The sequence below is a fragment of the Odontesthes bonariensis genome, chromosome 13 (assembly GCF_027942865.1).
Source record: "Odontesthes bonariensis isolate fOdoBon6 chromosome 13, fOdoBon6.hap1, whole genome shotgun sequence".
Classification (NCBI taxonomy): Eukaryota; Metazoa; Chordata; class Actinopteri; order Atheriniformes; family Atherinopsidae; genus Odontesthes; species Odontesthes bonariensis.
The window spans coordinates 17,928,520-17,950,927 of record NC_134518.1 but is presented as its reverse complement, the minus strand read 5'-3'; the positions used below and the strand labels follow the sequence as shown (position 1 = coordinate 17,950,927).

Sequence of the window (22,408 nt, the reverse complement as noted above, 5' to 3'; positions counted from 1 at the left end):
CTATCTGCAGGTTGACCAAAACTGTTATTTCAGCGTAGTTAGTTTAGCAAAATCACATGTATTTCTTAATTGGGTGATATAAACTTACCTGTAAGTAAAAGATGTATGATAATAAATAATACCTAGAATAAATAATTACTGAAATGAGCAAAAGCAAAAAAATGCTGAAGTGAAATTAGATATAAACCTTTACTGGCAGAATGGTTGAGCAAGGAGGATTGTTTGTAAGGATTGTTTCTTGTTTTTCTTTTTGCATTTTTCAGCACATCACAACATTAAGCCCAGAGATCTTTAACATTGCCTGTCTTCCTCTGGTTGCTAAGGTTATGCTCCAGTGACAGGAATGTGCCATCCAGTGAGGAGCTGCACGTTGAACCACGAGGATGGTTTCTCCTCTGCCTTTGTGGTGGCGCATGAGACCGGACATGTGTAAGCATGATAATAATGACATGTTCAAGCCTGCCAACACGCTACATTAATAGACAACAAAGCAGTCTCTTTAAGGATTGCATTGATTCATTACAGTTTTGATACAGTGGCCAGAATTAGAGTGAATCGCCACCGCCTCCCTCTTTCCCTGCTTGTCCTCCTCCTCCCACGCGTTCCCAATCTGTCTTCACTGGTCTTTCTCCTTTCACTTCACTTCACTTCTCTCCTGTCCTCTTTTTCTTCTCTGTCTGTGTAGGCTGGGGATGGAGCACGACGGTCAGGGAAACCGCTGTGGAGATGATGTGCACCTTGGGAGCATCATGGCTCCACTGGTGCAAGCTGCCTTCCACCGCTTTCAGTGGTCCAGATGTAGCATGCAGGAGCTGGGACGCTACCTTCAGTGAGATACCTACACTCGCGCACAGACACTCACATAAAGCTGCATTTGATTACATGGGCTTTTAAAGGTCAGCTCTGACATCAGTATATTGAATTTGCATGCAGTTGATCATTTTGTGAAAGTTCTTAGTGTCTTTATCATTAGTTTTTATTCTAAATATCACACTTTTACAAAGTCCACAGACCTTACCGTCATGGCGGTGATTTTCATGATGTAGAAGCTGACATTTCTATGGACAGTGAGCTCCTAAACATCTAACAAAACTCAAAAACAAAGCAAAACGTCTTAGGTGGGTTAGCAGCTTCTGAAAACACGGTGTCCATGTGCATCTAAAACGATGAAGAAATCTCGGCTTGAATCCACAACTCATTTGATTAACTGATATTTTAGAGTCCTGGTCAGAATTATTGGCAGCCCTGAAACTTGGGATATCTTCAGAAAATATTATAACCCCAACTCCAAAGGGACTGAGTCACTGTGGACAAATCATGTCACTGACCAGTTGCAGATTAACTTCATTAGTTGCAACATGTTCCTCCAGTTGTTTCTTAATAGTACCACTTACTTTGCCAGCTTTTTGTTGCCCCTGTCCCAACTTTTTTTGCCATCAGATTCAAGATGAGAATTTTTTTTCCATGAAACAGTGAAATGTCTCACTTCTGTCCCCAACTTCCTTTGGAATCTGGGTTGTATATGAACCAGTTTACTATTAGCAGGATGACTTAACAAAATGTCCATAGTTATTGAATTTCAATAAATGTCTTCATATGGACTAGAGAGATGAAAAATGCAAACACAAAAGGGAATATGGAAGCAATAACTGGAACCCTTCTGGTCATATCAAGGTTCAGCTGTGCTTTATTTTTTGTGTTCACGTGACTCAAGTTAGCCAGTGAATGTTGGCTTTGCCGCATAAAATCCAGCTGGTTGTTATCAGGATCTTTCTCACAGTTTAAGAGACAAGAAAGATGTCTGAGTGCATTAGAAATGCTGTCATCAAAAATACAATACTGAAGTATATAGAGAAACTGAAAAGGTGTTAAAATCCCTTTAAACACTGTTTGTTTCAAGGTCATTAAAGTGTTAAGATGCTTCCAGGTAGTGGTACCAAGAAGAAACTCAGTAATAGGAATCTCGTAAAATTGCTGCAGATTGTGGAAAAGCTCCTTGCAGGACATTAAAGAGCCTCAGGCTGACCTCGACCAATATGGAGCTGTAGTTTAATCCTGGACCGTGGGCTACACAGAGTTAATAGCAGGGCTCCCTGGACAAAAGCTACTGAAATAAAGCCACCAAAGGGCAAGACAAATATTAGTCAAGAGCTCATAGATAAGCCTAATTGTTTCTGGAATAATATTCTATGGACACAGGAAACCAAATTTGAGCTCTTTGGGGGTGCATTGCATCAGTTTGTTTATGGATAAAGGTAAAATGAAGGCGTTCAGTAATAAAAATCCCTCCCTAGTTGAAAACATAGTGGAGATGCAATCATGCTGAGGAAATGTGTTGCTGCCAGTAGCAGTGGCGGAAACATGACCACAAAATGTGTTGCCCAGTGTCAATATGAGTAAAGTTTTCCATTGATTTTGTCAGTATTTATTTTTAGGTTTGTAATTTTCATTTTGTGAATTGTAAGCCCCCTTCTAGTCATTTTGAATATTATGATATACTGATGATATACCTGCAGTTTTAATTTCCCACCGTAGCACTTTTACCAGTTCTTACCCGGTCTGTATGTGAGTGAAAATTTCAGGAAATGAAGGTCATTTTTTCGCTTCTCTTGCAGCTCCTATGACTGTCTTCGTGATGACCCGTTTGACCACAACTGGCCATCACTGCCTCAGCTTCCTGGTTTGCACTACTCCATGAATGAACAGTGTCGGTTTGACTTCGGTGTGGGCTACACAATGTGCATCGCGGTAAGAGATCCCTGTAGTCTGACACACGTCATACGAATTTACTGACACTTACTAACTGCAACGACATATTGAAGTCAACTTCTGTAGCAAATGCCACCAGTCAGGCTTAGAATCATTTTATCATCTCAGATCAAGTGGCAATACAGTTAAAGTCAGAGAGACTTTTTGAGTTTTGGTGAAGTCCCTTTGAATTAGCTGTCTTCACATTATTCAGAATTTCACTGTGGTAAGTGAATTTCCATGAGAGCTTTTTAACGCCCAAGTCCAAGTAGTGAGATCTATCTCTGATTCACTCTGGAATGAAATGAGTCACACATACATAGCTATTTACATTCTTTCGATTTCCTCTGTTTCCTCTCCCGGCCACTGGTGGGATTGACATCTTGCTTAAAAGCAGGTAATTTGTTTTGATAGCTTTTTCTTTTTTCTGTTAATAATGTAAATTAAAAGCAGTGACTTATTCATAACAGCCGTATAGCTGACTTGACGACACGGTGCCTTTACATGAAAGCTGAATTTTGTAAACCCAAAAAAACCTATCGCACACAAAACAAGCTTCACCCAGCTGCAGCATCTTGGCTGGCATCTTTACCCCCCCCTCCAGTAAACGTCTCCTTCTTTATGACTGTTAAGCCACTGTGCCATGCTGTTGCAAAGCTGTTGTTTGATTGACTTAGGGCTTGTTCGGGGGCTTTGCACATCTTTCTAGATTACTATCTATTCTCTTGTCAAACTCATTCCCCTCAGCTACAAAAGGTGGGCCAGTCAGGAACACAGGTAAGGTTACCCCACCTCCGGGAGGACTTGTGCCCCGTCATTTATTTTCTGTGATTTTCTTTTGATACTCGTCCTCTAAAATTGTGTTTTGTAATGTTGCTCCTTGTTTTCTTTTTACTGTTCTTTGTTTCTCTGTTCTACTCATTGTCATATTTTGGATATTAGCCTGCAGGATTCTAAAACGCTCATACTTCTAGAGAAAGTAGCTATAAAATCCCTCAAAACACAGTGACTCTACGGGTTCATTGGTGCAGGGGTTGTGGTGCTATCCAGCACTTGATCAGTACCACACTTTGAGTCCTCGCCTGCAAAACTGTGTTAAATCACTGCAGCACTGGCAGGAAGGGCCTCATTATATTGGCACTCTCATGACTATAAACGAGTGGAAAATGTTAGGGAGATGTCTTTCCCATCCAAGGGGAAAGGGCTTAGCCAGAACAGAGGCTGTTTTTCCATGTTTTGCTTCAGCTTTTAGGATCCTCCAGTCTGATGTAACCGATGATTACCTACCACAGTCTTAGCCACCGATTGTGACTCACCTTCTGACCTGTAAAGGTCACCCAGGGTCATGGTAGGTATGGGAAGTCTGTGGAAAAGAGAGAGGAGGGAATGTTCCCTCAGACACTGAATGCAGGTCAGTTTGGGGTTATCCTCATCTTTGCTTTATATCAGATGAGGAGGAGAATCTGGTCCTCCATCTGTGTCCAGAGGCATTTTATAGGTTACTGAAACCTCACCTTTTGGCTTTTAAACATTTTGCCCTCTGACCTCCCTCATGGTGTAATTAAACCATTGACTCACAATGAGAGTGTCATCTCTCTTTATCATCCATTTGTTAAGTTTGCATGAATGGCTGTGTTTATCAGTGCAGCGCAGTGTACAGTGCAGTGACTCAGCTCAGGTTCAGTGTTTTTATTGTTGGGTATCTTATCGTGGTGGCTACTGTTCTCTTGATATTTCTCTTTCCATCTCTACTTTTGTTTCCTTTCTTCAGTGTTTAGTCCCATCACAGCTATGTTCATGATGGTTGACCTCGTACCGAGTGTGTTCATTGTTGATTGTGGCTTTTGATTGTGAGGAGTCTTTCTCTGTGCTCCACAGTACCGCACATTCGACCCATGTAAGCAGCTGTGGTGTAGCCACCCAGACAATCCATTTTTCTGCAAGACCAAGAAAGGACCACCCATTGACGGAACCATGTGTGGGAATGGGAAGGTATTGATACACAGAAAGAGAGGTAAAGAAAAGTAACTTAATGCTTTCCAAATACTAAATTTAGCTTGTATTGTTTGTCTGTTGCAGCACTGCTTTAAAGGTCACTGTGTCTGGTTGACTCCTGACATCATGAAGCAAGATGGAAATTGGGGCTCATGGAGTGAGTTTGGCCAGTGTTCCCGCACCTGCGGTGGAGGAGTGCAGTTTCGCACACGCGACTGTGACAATCCAAGGTATGAAATTGTTTGCCAGAGCCTTTACAGTTTTTTGGGTTATTTTCTCCAATAAAGCTTAAGGCCTTTATTTACTCCAGCTTTTAGGATATCAAGCCTTCTTTAGAAGAAGGGCCATATTTTTCTAATTCTTCTTATTAGTTACACTCAGTCATATGTTCCTGCCACACCTAAATTTGACTCCTCAAAACTAAATGCAAAACAGTGCACAGGAACACTATGCGCGTGTTTGCATGCGATGCATTCCTTTTCAAATCCCCGTAATCTCCAACAAATGTGTGAAACATTACCTTTGGGGTTTTTTTCATCTCCAGAGTTTGCCTTAAGTCCATAAAAAAAAGTAAACTTTTTTTGGGTGGATTTTGGACAGAGACCACGCTGTGGGTCAGAACATTTTATACATGAAGTAGCGAACAGGAGAACAAAGTGCCAGCCTAACAGTTAAAGTGACTACATTTCAAAGACAAGACTAGTATTGAGATTATTCGAAGCTGTGTAACGTATAGAATGCGTTTCAGTACACACTTTAGCACATTTTGCAAAACTGACCACTCACCAGGCAGAAAAAAACCCTCACTTTCTTATCCCCGTATATTTTGTCATGGTAATTTCATGCACATACTTTGAAACTGTTTTGACAAAACCACTAAAATTAGCTTTCCCCATTTCTGCAGAGAACTTTCCATCGGTCTGTAGTTCCATCTGATGCACTGACTATGCTCGCTAGTGTTCACTGTAATGTTTTAGCTGTGTAGCAGCTGCAGAGTGTATGTAAGATGAATAATACCCATCACACCGGGAATCCGGATCCTCACATTTATTTTCTCGAAAGAGAGGCACGGGCCACAGTTAAGAAACAGAGACACGCTCCGTTCCAATTCCATGCACTAAGGTCTTTCACAGGGAAGTTACAGCCATGTCACAGGTCACTCGTGTGTCTGTGGTGCATCAATAATTAGGGTTACAACAGGTGATTAGGGACTGTGAAGACAGTATTAGATCAATATTGGAATTGGCAGTACATAGAAACTGTGCCTTAATGACGGAAATTGTTACACCAAGGTCTTGAGAACGTTCACCAAAATAAACTATTAATATTATTTTATGAGCAGACTGACTCAGCTACATGTGCATTCCATATGTTACACAGCTTCCTTTCATTTGTGTCAATCAGTGTTGGCTAAATATGACTACGAAGTTTTCCCTTGAATATGTTGTGACCAAACCTAGTGATCAGTTTGACTATTTAGCTAGTATTTTAGCTTGTTTGCAACTATGCTTTTCCAAGTTCCTGGGACACAGTTCCCTCTCTCTCTATGAACTCCGCAGCAAAAAGAAAGAAAGAGAAGGCAAAGTTTCACACACCTATTGGAGATTACAGGGAGGACTTTCAGTTGGCTGGCGTACAAAAACACACATATGTGGAAACGAGATGTTAAAAGTTATTCCACACTTATCACTTCCTGTATTGTTTCAAATTAAAGTGCCTTCTGACTTTGATTGGATAGAAACTTAGCCTCAGTCCGTCGCAGGGCTTTCATTGTGAAAGATGTGCTTGCACATCAAATGGCTCCACCAGAGGATGATAGTTTGTCCCTGTGACACAAATACTGAATCCAGTACAACAAAATGTTAGAAACAGCACTATTATTTTATGACGCTGACAAAACAGTGAAAATAAAATAAAATCTACTCTGGCATGCACATTATAATGGCAAGCTTGCATTTTTTTCATTTTCTCCGTCCTGCCTGGCCTGTATTGGGTGTTGGCCTTTATCTGTTCGCGTCAATCAAGCCCCTGGCTGTTATATGAGGCCCGGCTGTTAATTTAATCCCGGTTTTTAGTTGACCAAAAATGGTATGTTGTAAAAAAAAAAAAAAAAAAAAAATTGAATGGCAAGTTTTCAGGCTGTGCAAAATTGTACAAAATTCATCAGTAATAAAAAATGAGGTAAATGTATCTCGGTATGAATTTTTAACATTTGTTGCATTGACTCCTGATTGATCAAGATAATTTGATCCGTTGTTAAATGAGCAATTCAAGCATAATGCCATTTAGACATGTAGAAAACTCTTGTGCTTCTTGCCTTGCCACCTTCCCAGACCAGACAAAGGAGGCCTGCCCTGCATTGGAGCAACATACCAGTTCCAGATGTGCAACACCAACGAGTGCGAGGATATCTACAGTGACCCAAGGGAGGAGCAGTGCCATGCTTTTGACCACAGCAAAAAGCACCACTGGCTGCCTTATGAACACACAGACAGTGAGTATGCACCTACGCACAAAACACTTTGGTGGAGATATGGAGACACCCGAGAATGAAAAACCATAAATGGTGATGTATCATGGGAGCTGTTATACACATTGAAGCCAGAAAGAAGGATTAAACTCTAAGTTCAAAGACAGTTGTTTTGGAAGAGATTTTTAAAGAAATGGCAAGTGTTTATGGGAGGGCGTTGTCATACCTCAAAGCTGTGCTCACACTCACCAGGACGGCCAGATGTCAGTGACCATAACAGGATACAACCTATAAATATATAAACCCACTAAAACCCAGCCTTGTGAAAAAATGTGTCCTCTCGATCTCCATCCATTTTCTGATGTCATTTGAACCTCATTTATGCACTCCCAAAACACCCCAAAATGCTTTAAATCATTCAGATATTTTATATGTGTGCATGTGTGAAGTTGTGAGATCCATCCTGTGTCCAACTGGTGATGTCACTTCCTTCCTGATACATATTAAATTATCATTCAAGTATGGGCAGTCTTAAAGAACGTGCCGTGGTGACTTCTTATCTAAATTGAGGTTACGCTGCCTGCTAACCAGCTTATCAAAATGTTTCTCTTCGTTATTATTTGTAATTGCTACTTTTTTAGCGGAGCTTTTACCATCTCAAATTACTTTTCCATGTGTGCATTTGTGCATAAGACAGAAAGAAAAAATGTAGGGATGTGAAATTGAATTCCATTCATGGTCTGTCATCTCCTGAGTTCCAGATAGTGTGAGAGCATCTCCTCCAGATGTGAAGTTGTAACATTTATTTGACAAATCGTTCTTGTTTTTTCATGTGGGTATTTTCGTTTTTTAAACAGATATACTGTAATTTACTCCTGAGAAAAGAAACATGGCATTTGAGCCAACAAACTATTTAAGAACTCGTCTAACTCTTTGGTTTATTCTGTCTGCTGCTTTCAGTGTTCTCACTCAGATGAGATCACAGCAGGGAGAGATGAGATCTCTGTAGGGAGATCACTCCCTACAGAGCAGTGTTTGCGAAAAGAAACCCTTTGACATTCTATTTTCCAAATGTATTTACATGTTTTTGTGCTCAGGGTGGAGGATAATAACAGAAATCGTGATTGACAATGAGCCGGGGATTTGTGAAAAGTCCATCGTGTTGATACTATAAACACAGGCTCAGATTCTGTAGCTGTGCTCCTTCACTGCACTGAATACATGTTCATGCCAGTGGCCACATCAGCTGTCACAGCACAGAAGGCGAGGCTTCATTCAGATCCCTAAAAAAGGGATCTCATGCAATGTTAATGTGTATTCTTATTTTAACTTTACAAAATGCGTTTTTACTCTCATAATCAAATGATCCCATTTGTAGCGTGTCTGCCACCTGTTTATTAGTGTCAAAGCTCCAAAAGACGAGGTCTCTGGATTGTGACCATCTGCATGATGAAGTAGGAGTGTTCTTTCTCACTGGGACAAACTGCCAGGTTTTGTCTCTTGGGGCTCGTGTAGTTGTAGTATGACTCACTCAGTTAGACACAATGAGACACAGTGACACAGAGAGCTCATTCAGAACATGAAAAAAATAATACTTGTGTTGGATGAAAAAATGAAATCATCAAGATGAGTTTCAACTTATGCTGAAAGTGCGTTTGTGCTTGCTCTCTAGCTAAAAAACGCTGCCACCTGTATTGCCAGTCTAAGGAGATACGGGATGTGGTCCTCATGGAGAGAATGGTCCTGGATGGCACGCGCTGCTCATACAAGGACCCACACAGCGTGTGTGTGCGTGGGGAGTGTGAGGTGAGCCACGTTGCGTGTGTGCCTCAGAGCGAGACAGCTGCATGTTGTCAGATCTACATGTGTGAAACTTTCCATGTCCTCATTATAACAGAAGGTGGGCTGTGACGGCACGGTCGGCTCCTCAAAGCAGGAGGACAAATGTGGGGTGTGTGGAGGCGACAACTCCAGCTGCAAAACCTTCAAAGACACAATCACACGAAGTGCAAAGAAGCAAGGTAAACATACATAATTATTCTATTCAAATCAGGGCCAGACTTCAGTCGGTCCCATCACAACTATCAATCCACAGAGAGCAGAAAAAAATGTTTGGTCAGTGCTTTTGTTAGTAGGGTGGACTCCTCTGTTATGTTTAACTAAACGTCGCCCTCTAGAGGAAGGTTTGTGAAACTGACCCTAAGCCTCAGGAAGATCTGAGTTTACATGTTTCCATATGAGCACTGCCAAGACGTTACGTCAAACTTTATGAGGTAATGTGAAATATATTATCTAACACTTAATGTTAGGACAGACCTACATCAGAGCAGCAGAATTCCCGGAATAGTCTGTTTTCTCAGGCTTAAAACTATCCAGACTGCAGGGATTTTAACTCGTGAGCGAGAAACATTTGGCTGAAGTGGGAAAGACATCTTTCCTAGATTAGCTGAGACTCTATGTCAGGAAACTGTAAAATGAGCTTATTGAGGGTTGGGGGGGGGCGGCTTGCAGCCACAAACCAAATGAGTGTGTCATTTCAGGTTTCCTCAAAGTTCTTGAAATCCCCAGAGGAGCGAGACATTTGCTAATTCAAGAGCTGAGGGCCACCTCACACACTCTTGGTATGTGACACGGCACCTTGTTTTTATTTCATGAACATGTACATGTATTTGTTTTTTTTTGTTTTTTTTTAAAGAATATCTGTTTCTTATCCATCTACAGCTGTAAAGAACGTGGCATCAGGAGTGTTCTTCTTAAATGGGGAAAATGATTACCCAGAATCCCGTTCGGTCATAGAGAAGGGTGTGGAGTGGGAATATGAGAATGACAACGACAAGGAAACCCTTCAGAGTACTGGGCCTCTCAGACATGGAATTCTCATAATGGTAAATTGTCAGCATTATTGTAACCATTACCAAATTAAACCAGTTTTTTGTAGTGTTTCTCAGTAACTTTATGGTGACCCTTCTGTTTGTAGTTGAAATTACATGGAGATGAGGATGTGAATTTGTCCTACAAGTACATGATGAACATGGACAGTGACTTTGCCATTCAAAACAACATGCTGGTAGAGGACAGTGCCTATGAGTGGGCTCCGAAGAAATGGTCCTATTGCTCCAAGGCTTGTGGTGGAGGTACAGTAGAGCCAGGAAAATACTGTCTGAGATGTCACCTGTCTGGGTTTTGCTTGGCTCTTTTTGTGTCTCTATTCTTGCATAAGTTTCCATCTCCTTCTCTTGCAGGGAAGCAGTACCTGCGATACGGCTGCAGAAGAAAAGTCGACAGCAAAATTGTTCACAAGAGCTTCTGTAACAAGTCCAACATGAAACCCAGAGGAGACACCAGAGACTGCAACCAGAAGCCCTGCCCACCACCCATGTACGTGTTCAGTTATTTGGCAACAGCTGGGAAAATACAACCTGGGCATCTAAGTATACTGGATTCAGACAGTTTTAAGCTTGTCTTATCCTCTGTCTTTTTTTCACATGCGGTGTACTGTTGCGTCTCTTGCTTCTCATTCCCAGCTGGGTGACGGGGGAGTGGCAGAACTGCAGTAAACCCTGTGGAAAGACAGGGCTGCAAGTCCGCTCTGTCAGCTGCATTCAGCCGTCATATGACAACACCACACGAATCATCCACAATAAACACTGTAATGACGACCGTCCTGAGACCCGCAGACCCTGCAACCGACATCCCTGTCCAACCCAATGGAGAGTTGGCCCGTGGTCACAGGTATCCAGCAAAGACATGGGTTGTTCAGTATGTCAAACATTAAAGAACTCCCTTGGGACTGTGGTCTTGCAGGCTTGGCTCGTCTCTTAGATACGGGCATGATCCCACTTTTTAATAACTGCAAATGAAACAGTTATAATGTTTCATAAGGTCTTTGTACAACATATTTTGTACATACACTGTGTAAGTATATATGTCCTGTACTTTTAGTGCTCTGTGACTTGTGGTAATGGGACCCAGCAGAGGCAGGCCCTGTGTCACACCAGGGACAACACCATTGGCCTGTGTCTGGATAGTAAACCGGACACCATAAGAGTTTGTCGCCTGGAACCATGTCCCAGTAAGTGTTGAGCAAACTTGTGAGTAACCTTCTGGATAAAATGCACTCAGGGAAAATGTTTAATGTTTTCAGTAAAAGTGACGTAAAAAAAAAGTCAAAACTGCACAGCAGAATATTACCTGGATCAGACAGAACATCTTCCCATAGCTTTAACAAGGAGCTGAAACAAATTGATACACACTTTATACTTTGACATATGTGAGAAAGTGTGAAAAAAAACATTGCTTTTCTAACCTTGTGATTATTTCAGGCATAAAGGGGTTTAATACTTGAAAAGACAGTCAATAGACTCTACTATTGCTTATGACTATTAAAGAGACCGTATTATTTTCATTTACAGGTTTGTGACTTTATTTTGGGGTTCAACGAGAATAAGTTTGTGGGAATTAATGTTTAAAAAAAAACACATAATTTTCCTCTCACTGTACATTGTTGTGGCACTTCTTGTTACTTTCTGTGAGAAACGCTCCGTTTTAGCTACAGTTTCCATTATAGTGCATCTCCTGAAAGGCCCAGTCTGCTCCGAGTTCAAGGCAACGGAGTATTTTTTGTTTGTGACGTTGGCATGAACTCCCTTTTACATGTGAAGCAAGAAAGCTACTAATGAGCTGAAGGAACTGAAACAAACAAAAGCGTAACGTGTCCTGTTTGAAAGCCTTCCATCGTTCTCTCTTTGTTTCTCTGCAGAGGGCTCATCAGACCTCAGCAAGAACGGCAACATTCTGATCCAGTGGCTGTCTCGCCCCAACCCCAACTACCCCAGGATTTCTTCACGTAAAACCTCCCTCTATAGTTCCCAGCCTGGCCTCCACAGCAGCAGCCGCAGCTGCATGTCTGTCCTCTACTGGGCCCTGCCCATTTCTGTCCTCCTGTCTCTGCAGGGCCGGCCCCGCCTGGCCCCTTGACCCGCCCCTCCCCCACGCCTTGTGCCTGTGCCCACGCCCGTGAGCGAGCGGCAAAGCTTTCTGTGTCTGAGATGGCTCTGACCGGGGGAGGTCTCTGGCTCCTGTGTGTGCTAGTTGGTTCTCTCTTGCTCTTGCTCTGCCTCTCTCTATCTCTATCACTCCTCTGTGGAGCATTGTGTTGTAACCGCTGGCCAGTCGAAAACTCAAAAGATCAACAAAAAATTTGATGTGAAAAGGATTTGAAGTGGCAATGCAAACAGGTTTTCATTGGCACCTCCTGAGATGTGTCAAAGAGCCGTTCATGTGCAAGGGATTCCCTCTGCATTTGGCGGCCATGTTTTGCGCGAGCTAGCTGCGTGTTGTCATGGGTTACCACTCTTAAGATGCAGCTGCGCTTTTTTCATTTTGTAGCGCATTGTCAGTGTGGAGAGAAACAGGTGTGAAAATAAACCGAAAAAGTATATAAATAGCTATATGAAAAAAAAAGATTTATATATATATACATATATATATATATATATATAAAAAAATATGAAAGCTTTATCGTGAATGTGATCTGAGGACATCTTTGCTCAAGTGCTCATCCGACATCCTGGTTCCATTCGGGGATGAGAATGATGTCTCATTCTACGTTCCATTCTCAGATTGACAGGAACGCAGCACAGGGACAGGAAGTGATATGAGTAAACATTTTTGATTTTTTTGGGGGGGAGGAAACAGTGAGATGAAGAATCTTGAAGGACAATTTAAAAAGAAAAAAGAAAAAAAACAGGGTAGTGTGACCCTTTGAGGTTGCTTCCCATTTCACCTCATCATCAGCCATCCTCTCTTTGACTGTTATACAAAAGTTCAATAAATGCAGCTTATTTGTGCTTGCAGACTTTAAACAAATACATCTATAAATATATTTGTATTTATATATACCTATAAATCTAAATCTATATGAGTAACAATAATATTAATAATGTTTTACCATGAATAAGCTGTAGCTTATTTGCCTAAAACCTTTGGACTGCTATTGATCGCTTAGATCCTTGACTGTTATGTGTATTTTTTTATTGATTTTACATGAATACAGATTTAATAAAGGTAAAGTGTTTTGGGGGGAAGGGGTTAGACCTATATTATGCAGGACTTGGTCAGTTAGTTGCCTCTCCATTCTCTCAGATGGATCAGTGGTTTACTGTCGCTTCTTGTTTTCTTTAAGGATAGGATCACATTTTTGTCATGCACATTTGCATCTATTACCTGTACATTTGCATTTATATAGGTGTGTGTGTGCATGTGTGCATGTGTGTGTGTGTGTGTGTGTGTGTGTGTGTGTGTGTGTGTGTGTGTGTGTGTGTGTGTGTGTGTGTGAGCGTGCATCTGTTTGTGTGTCCACGTGTACATATGTGTGTGGGAGGATGTGCGTCACGTGTGTAAGCTTACATGAGCGAGTAAATGAGGGCCAGTCTTGTCAGCGAAAAGTCGTGTTCCAGTTTGCATGTGAGCATGTATGTTTGTAAGGGTGCTTCATCATTCGGGCTTTTACACACTGCGATCAGATACAGAAATACCTCATAAACTTTGATTTGAGAGCGTCCAATGATCTCACTTTATTTTGATGAACATTAACCCGTTTAATCCCAAATTTTTCCACTCCTTAGGCCTCCCTAATACATAATAATTATGATTTTTTTTTTTGGAAAATGCAGGTTTTAGGTTTTGGGAACCTGCTTATTCTAAATTTACACAAATTCTTCAATTTGACCTATTTACACAAAAAAATGAGAATAACACTAACATGTGTAACATACTACATCTGGGTATGGTAATAAGTGTGTTCAGAACCTTATTAGATATGTAAAGATAACATGGAAATGCTGAAAGGAATTAACAATGACAATGCTATTACTATATTTTACAGTCTCATAAAACAGTTAAATAACCATGAATGCTAAGAATGTTTGAATTTACAAAATAAGAACTGACAATAGTTTACAAAAATAAAACAAATTCATATTGTAGGACTGACTTAACATTTACTGACCACTACAGTATTACAGTATTATTCAGCAAAAACAGTGCAGGTCAGTGTTAACTGTACCTCAAAAAGTGCAAAATACATACTGTAGCGTACTATTAGTCGTGACAAAATTCAAAATATAATTTTACAGTCTCATAAACTGGTTTCAATATGTAACATAGGAGGAAAGTGCAGCTCAAAGGCTTATTGGTCAGATTTCACTCTCCATGAAGAAGCTTGAAGCTCTCAATGTGGGCGGTCGTGGCACCGTCTGCATCTTTGGTAACGTCTTCCTGTGTTAACAGGCCAGTGATGTTTCCCATCACCTATCGTGGAATCCTGAGATTTGCAATTGCAGATCTTCTGCCTTAACCAAGAGGTCGTTTTCCATATTTCTTAAGGAGATACAGGGACAAAACCCGCTGAAAGGTCAGGAGGTCATAATCACTGCCAACAACATTTCTGAAGAACAGCCAGCTATTCACCACTGCACTGTGAAGGGACCAAGCCAGGACTGGCCACCACCACTTCTTTGACCTTATTGCAGCTCCATACTTTGACACAAGAGGATCATGCAGATCGACGCCACCCATGTTTTGGTTATATGTAAGGAAAGAGAGAGGCTGTGGCACTTTGAGAAAGGCTTTTTTCTCTTTGCTCCCCCTGGATGCTTGACCCTCTAAATGTCTTTCTACAGCACTGGTTGCCATGGTTACGACACTGTTATCCTTCCATCGCACCAGTAACTTCTCTCCCTCTGTAAGGACCTCAGTGCCTCTACGAGGCATTTTTTCAAACTCCTTCACACCTGTGAAAGGAATGTCATGCAGACAGCACCGTCTCAGTGTGCCAAGGGACCCATAACCTTGTTTGGTCATTGCATCATTAAGGCTAAGTGGGGTGAAAAGATTATCATGCACAAATGTGCATCCTGGAGGAACCTCTGCTTGTTCAGCCAGACCAAGAGCTACACTTAAGCCCTGTCCTAAGCCAGTCTCAGGCAGATGTGAGTGGACTCCACAATTGGGCTCCATGTGAAACATGTACCCTGTGGGTGAAGCAAGGCTCCACAACTAGAACCAAAAGCAGATTGCTTGGCCCCTTGTGAACTGCTTGCAGCCATGCTTGCCATAATAGGATATCATACTTTCATCAGTTGACAGCAATTTTGTGTATGGCATCATCTTGTAGGAGTCATTCAGTGCACTGAAGATGGGCTGCACTTTAAGATTTAAGATCAGATTTATTGTCATGTATACGCACAAAATTTGTCCTCTGCTTTTAACCCATCCAGGTTGGCACCTGTTGACACACACATGCACATGCACATGCACAGGGTCACACACTCATAGAGACAGATGCCATACACTGGAGCGGTGGGCAGCCATTCACATTAGAGGTGGACTGACATACCTCCAGCTGTCCGTTTCACAAATCTTTTTGAGTGGCGAGAGTGGGAATTGAACCGACAACCTTCCAGTTATTGGACTACCCATTCTAACACTGAGCCCCGCCCCGCCCCGCCCCGCCCCGCCCCGCCCCGCCCCGCCCTACTTTGTAGAAAGGGTCGTTTATGGCCTTTGAGTTATCCACAAGATGAATTGAGGCCATCTTGTCCTTCTCATTGCATTTGAGATGGCTTCATTGTAGACATCAGGATCATATGACTCAATATATGTGCCTCCGTGGCACAAAGATGTAGCCAGATGTGAGCAGAATCCCGTAAAAAGTCAGCAACTCACCCATGCTCAGATCAAGTGCCTTTGGTTTGCATTGAATGGGAATTTGACGTCTCAACAGTGAGCTCCCTAAGATTAGGAGGATACGTCAGCAGGAACAAATCAACAGGGTCAGGTTTAGTTTGCTTTATGCAATCTACTGCAGTTGGGCCATAGCTCCCAAAATCCAGTACGTCAGATGTGGCTGGTAGTCTCGATTTTTTTAAAACCCTGTCCCAATTTTGCTTATTTTGAAGGTTTTTTTCTGTTTTTTATAGCGTTGCAATGTTTCATTTTCATCTGGGCATCTCTTTTTTACTGCATTGTGGAGTATCACTACCCTGTGGGCACTTTCTTTTTTTCTGCTTGGCACTGTGGCAGACTCACCAACATCAAGGGGCGTTTTCTATTTTTTATGGCGTTTTGGGGTCACATTCTCATCAGGGCATCTCCTTTTTTGGCTGGACACTGTGGGAGACTCACCAGGTAGTGGCAATGGGAATTCTTCAACACCAAATGCTGGAGGAGTGAGAGTTGACAGAGCGAGCATGGGCAGTTTGGGGGGGGGGGGATTCAGAGGGTATGTCTGGACTTAATAGGTCAATATTTTCCTCGTCCTCCAGATAGGTCACCTCTTCTTCACCATTCAGCAGTCTAGCAGGCAAATGGCCTGTCTCGCCTTGGTACTCTCTATCTGTGCAGTCATTATCACAATCACTTTCAGATGCATTTATTTCAACTGTTGGAATAACTGTGATGTAGCACACATCACTTTGGGGTTCTTTTAAGTCAAGAAGGACCAAAACATCTGATAGTTTTAAGATGTGTAGAAAAAAAACACAATTTAAATAAAATAAACAGGAAAACCTTTGACACCTAGCATAACACTGACTATGAAAAAGATGTAATTGCGCTAGCATAACACAACTGTCAGGATGACTGTGATGTAGCAGACATCGCTTTGGGGTTCTTTTAAGTCTAGACAATCCAAAACATGTAATAGTTTTAAGTTCTGCAGAAAATATATAAGATAAATAGAATAAACAGCAAAAAAAAAAAAAACATATGACACCTAGCATAACGCTATGTTATGTTAACGCTAGGTTATGCTAGCGGCAGTTGCAGTTTTTTCAACTTTAGGAATGACTGATGTGACACACATCACTTTGGGATTATTTTAAGTCTGGAAGATCCAACAAATTTGATAGTTTTAAGAAATTAAAATAAATAGAAATAGAATAAATAGAAAACAAACAAAAGTTGCCGAGCTTCCATTTACTCTTCATGATCAAAAAATGCATACATTCATATAATTCTCATTATATATCAGTAGTAGACGATTAAAAAAATATATTTACAAAATATTAAAGTTATATCAGTTATATTTTACTTACTTCCTCTAGTACAAGTTAGAACCAGACATCTTCTTCCAGAGGCGCAAGCAAGAACTAAAGAGAACTGGTCATGTGACCATTCACACTTTTGACATTATATCGATCAAATTTGGAGGAGACAACCTATTCTTTTATTTTATCAAAACTTGCATTAACAACCCAAAGCCCAGCACTTTTAGAGCCTCCAGGAGTTAGAAAAAATTATGGGATTAAACGGGTTAACCACATGAACAATGCCTTATCTTGGATTGAATGTAATGGCATTTATCTGTGAAAGAGATGGCTTTACTCATTCAAAGTTTCACTCGGAATAGAGGCAGCTTCAAACCAACCTAACAAACTCACACCCGCCAACCATCAAACCTACCAAGGTGATGTTGGACTAATGTCCGACTACTGGGAAGGGTTTTCAAAGGGCCTAGGGTATTGACACATATGGCATCTAGAAAAGAATAAAAAAGAAAAAGAAAAAAAAAACACTTCAGATTTGTCATTGTATTGTGATCACATATTTCTGTTGTGACTATGTAGCGAGTTATCCAAGGTTTCCTTCTGCTGGAGTTGGACTGTGTGAGACCAAGCCAGACCTAGCAGTGTGATACTGTATATAACATTGGTGTTGACTGTATTTAATAATGTTCATGACTGTTAGATTCTTCTATAATATTCTATACTATGGGTAACTGTTTTGTGGCTTCACTGGCCTGCTGCGTGGGGCTGGCTAACGTTTGGCTAACGTTGAAGGAACATTCAGATGGACTACGTGCACTGCGTCTATATGCACTTTGATTTATCAGGGAAATTTTATTAATGTTTTGTAAATGTTTCATATGACACTTAATGTGCCATTCAAGTTTTTACATCATCATGGAATTTATGTATTTTATTTTAAAAGCAAATATTATTTATGTACTTCATGTTTTTTTTTCCAATCGATAAACAGATTGACTGGTTGATTTCCAAGTGTTTTACCAAAGTGACTGTGAACTTGTAACTTTCGATACAGTTGAATTATTTTTCTTAAGAAAAAAATATATATCTATATATTGAGCAGGCGGAGGGGAGGCGTACATCTCATTGTTTCAGTTCTTGTCATTCTCAACAGCAAAGTTGTATCAATAAAAATGTTTTAAAAAGTGTGATTTTTCTCTCACCAGGAATGTTCTCTGGTTAGATGTGTTGTTAGAGAAACTGTCAAAATGTCCAGCACTACTGTGAGAGTGTGGTTATTTTTACTGTCATGGTACAAAAAGGCTGCATGCCAAGTAGAGGGGTTTTGACAGTCAAATGAAAATGCTGCAGGTCTTAGATGTAAAAAAAATCCTTCTGATCAATAATTCCAACTCAAAAAACTAAATTATACTGACAACACAAGACTGGCGATCCTTCTTTTCTATTTCAGTTGCTCTGGACTAATCTAATGGCTTCTCTTCTTGGGTTTTGCTCCTCATCCTTCCTGCATCCTCTGCTGATGGTGTGGCTTTACTACTGTACTTTGCATAGTGTGGAACAACACACACACACACACACACACACACACATACATACACATGCAAATGCACAGACGAGCATGTACTTTGTGTCTACACCAGCTTTAGACCAGCTTTAATGTAACAACAACATCTGACTATGCACTTTATTTAACTCACACAGATCAGCAGTCACACATTGCTTCATAGTCTCTTCTCCTGTCTGCGCCAAGTCTCAGCTCTCTGTTCTTTCCTTCACAGGCTACCGTTGTCATGGAGACCGCTCTGTGTTCTGTCGTATGGAGGTGCTGAAGCGCTACTGCTCTCTGCCGGACTACTGGCGTATATGCTGCAAGACCTGCAGCAATGTCAACAGTACAGAACCTGTATCCAACTCCACCATCACACCCACCCTCATCACCTCTATGTGGCCCAGAGTTACAGCTCCTCCATCCTCCTCCATCCTGCGCTCTGGCATTACCACCCATCAACCCACTGAACCTGTCATCACCACCATTTCAGCTTCTACTACATATTCCTGGTCCATCACTCATCTTCCGGCCTCTACCGCCCCAACCATTTACTCCACCTCAACTCCACAGAGTACCACAGAAATAATGCCCACTCATCCGCCAACAGCAGCCAGCGTTCCTGTCCTCCATACCACCTTTCCTAAAGACATCACTTTCGAAAGCACAGATACACTGTTGGCAACTGCTGTAACAGCCGGTACAACGACCGATGCAGATTTAACTGCAACAAACAGTCCAGTCATGACAAGTCCAGCAGAAAGCACTACGAAAATAGACATCCTGCTAAAATCTAAACCTGAGAAGAAAATTCAGCCAAAAACCAAAGAAAAGGTGATTCCATCTAAGACCAATCAGAAAAAGATTACGGCACAAAAAAATACTCCAAAAAATCACGTTCCACCAAAGATCAATCTCAAAAAGAAAGTAAATACTTCTCCAAAACCTAGTACTCCAAAAAAGACCACTCCATCAAAGAATACCCCCAAAAAAACAGCACCACCAAAGACTACCCCGAAAAAGGCCACTCCATCAAAGACTACCCCAAAAAAGACAGCTCCATCAAAGACTACCCCGAAAAAGGCCACTCCATCAAAGACTACCCCGAAAAAGACCACTCCATCAAAGGCTACCCCGAAAAAGACCACTCCATCAAAGACTACCCCGAAAAAGACCACTCCATCAAAGACTACCCCGAAAAAGACCACTCCATCAAAGACTACCCCAAAAAAGACCACTCCATCAAAGACTACCCCAAAAAAGAGTGCTCCTGTAAAGGCCACTCCGGAGAAGAAAAACAAACCTTCTCCCAAAAAGGATGTTTTACCAAAGACCAATCCCAAAAAGAACATTGTGCCAAAGACAAAAGTCCCAAAACAAACTCAAACAAAGATGAACCTCCAAAAGAAGAACCTCCCGAAACCAACACCCAAAAGTGCCTTAAACCCACTGGCCAAGGTTAATCAGAATAAAGCCAAGGAGAAAAAGGCTAATTCAAAACAAAGAACACTCTCCTTTTACACCACAACGGTCACCCCTTATGCAAGCAGTGAAACATCAAGAGAGGATATTTTTCCTAGCAGCAGTGAACGTGGTACAATGGCAAGCCTGCCCTTTCCCAAGTCAAGAATCAATGCCACAGACATCAGTTATGATAAAAGTGTTACAGATATAACTCCGCTGTGGTACCACGACAGCGCAAACACTGACGATACAACACCCAATACCTTTGTCGATTTCATAACACCCACTGGAAGCATTAATGATGAGACTGTCACAGTTCCCACTGAAACAATGTCATATAGTGATGTCACAATGACAAGCAGCGGTGATACTATGGAAACCAGCGGGACCTTTCCAAGTGGTGATGAGTCCTACAGCAGTTCAGGAGTGGTCAGTGACACAGTTGTGCTGGAAGATGGCCTCTCCATGGTGATCCCTACTATACACGGTGAGGACATGACAGAACTCGTCCCATCGCCCTGGCTCGAACTGTCTGAGTACATCCCTGTGAGCTTGACCGTTCCCACAATAACTTCAGACTCTGCTGTCTCCTCACCTCCCTCTACGATCACTCCCATAAAGGAAGAACCGGCAACCGTGGCCAGTACCGTCATCTCTACCCTAAAGCCTCAGCAAAGAGCTGCAGAGAACAATGAGAACAACTCCATCGATATGTTTTACAACAGGGTCATCAGCGTGGACAGTGATGTCTCTCAGAACAACCTGATCCCAAAGCGGCGGGTCAACCTCAGAGAAAGAACCAGGAACAAACGCATACAAGAGCTTCTAGAGGAGAAGCGGAACTTTCTCCTCAGGATGAAGAGAGGCCACATTGCACAATAGAACAAGCCTTCTCATTTCTCTTATAGAGATGGACATTTTTCTCTTCTAACACCACTTAACTGCCAAAATGTTTTTATCAAGACTTCCCAAAAGGAAAAAAAAACTAAAAAGGACCTCTTTCTCATATCATAATCAGGGCATTTCCTTCTCAAATGCAGCGTACCAATTGATGCAGATTTGGTGCAAATCGCTTTGTAAAGGCTTTAATGAGAAGCAGACAGAACAAGGAGTGCACATCTTGTTTGAGCTGCCTCTTTACACGGCCACTCTATTATTCCTCTAAACCACCTGTGCTCTTGTTTGACGATTCAGTGTTGTAAAACAGATGTAATGTAGTAAAATTAAATGATTTCTTTGGCACTTACAGAGCCACAAAATCTACCATCTAGAATCCAATTCTCCGGACACATATTATATTACAGCTAAGGACTGCAGACCCCCCCCCCCTCACATATAAGTACACCTCCCAGTTTTCCAACAACTTCTGTTGGAGAAGACAAAGTTGATTTTCTTTTTAAGTGGCCAACACTCTGAATACCCCACCACATATTTTATACTGGAGCTTTTGGTAGTCTGAAAGCAATATCGCAATGCCAGACATGGACAAATTCAGAGTTCCCTTGTGATTTTTCTTGCATTGCAAGCTTTACACTGGTTAGATTGTGTTGCCATTTCCGAAACAGATTTCCCAAAAGGTCTCAAATCTCTCAGGAATTTACAGTTTGCGAGTTTCACGAGGGACATTGCTAAATAGTTGGGTGCTTAGCGAAGTGGAAATTTAGAAATTTTTCCTATTTCTTTTTTAACAGTAAGTCAGGTATGGTGCTTTTTTTAAATAATCATTGCTAAGAGCAATGTCCCTCATGCAATCATTTATGCAGTGCAATTCAGTGAAACTAGAAATTAAAAGAAAAAACGACACCTCTTCATATTGTAACCAAACTAAAGCTTTGAGGGCCAGTTTATTTTCCTCTATAAACATTGTATTGTTTGTACATGTCCAACTTGCAGCAACTGCAAAGCCACCTATCTTTCTGTACAATATATGTACATATAAAACAGAAGTTAATGTTTGATATTTATTAAAGCTTAAGTGCCTGTGGTATTTTGCAATTCATCAGCGTTGTGTGATATCTGTGAAAAAAGGCATTACCACCCACTTTCTTTCAACGCAAAGGTGTAAACCCGGCTAAACATAAGACACAGCAACAGTTTCAGCTGTTTCCCACTAAAGATATCAGTTGCACCTTTTCA

At 41.4% G+C, this 22,408-nt stretch overlaps 1 protein-coding gene across 2 annotated transcripts in view; it reads left to right on the top strand.

Annotated features, from left to right (window-relative positions):
- Nucleotides 1-21,939, top strand: part of LOC142397698 (A disintegrin and metalloproteinase with thrombospondin motifs 2-like) — a 132,777-nt gene extending 110,838 nt beyond the window's left edge. The window contains exons 7-23 of one of the 2 annotated variants that reach the window (XM_075481260.1): nucleotides 324-429; nucleotides 686-829; nucleotides 2,616-2,748; nucleotides 3,496-3,525; nucleotides 4,627-4,740; nucleotides 4,828-4,973; nucleotides 7,077-7,237; nucleotides 8,886-9,019; nucleotides 9,111-9,234; nucleotides 9,754-9,834; nucleotides 9,935-10,098; nucleotides 10,191-10,347; nucleotides 10,456-10,591; nucleotides 10,738-10,945; nucleotides 11,156-11,285; nucleotides 11,973-12,059; nucleotides 19,041-21,939. In XM_075481260.1, coding sequence (XP_075337375.1) covers nucleotides 324-429; nucleotides 686-829; nucleotides 2,616-2,748; nucleotides 3,496-3,525; nucleotides 4,627-4,740; nucleotides 4,828-4,973; nucleotides 7,077-7,237; nucleotides 8,886-9,019; nucleotides 9,111-9,234; nucleotides 9,754-9,834; nucleotides 9,935-10,098; nucleotides 10,191-10,347; nucleotides 10,456-10,591; nucleotides 10,738-10,945; nucleotides 11,156-11,285; nucleotides 11,973-12,059; nucleotides 19,041-21,154 — 4,169 coding nt within the window. In that variant the 3' untranslated portion in view covers nucleotides 21,155-21,939. The remainder of the gene's footprint in view (nucleotides 1-323; nucleotides 430-685; nucleotides 830-2,615; nucleotides 2,749-3,495; nucleotides 3,526-4,626; nucleotides 4,741-4,827; nucleotides 4,974-7,076; nucleotides 7,238-8,885; nucleotides 9,020-9,110; nucleotides 9,235-9,753; nucleotides 9,835-9,934; nucleotides 10,099-10,190; nucleotides 10,348-10,455; nucleotides 10,592-10,737; nucleotides 10,946-11,155; nucleotides 11,286-11,972; nucleotides 12,060-19,040) is intronic. The other variant, XM_075481261.1, reaches the window with a different exon arrangement.
- The last annotated feature ends 469 nt before the right edge of the window (nucleotides 21,940-22,408 follow it).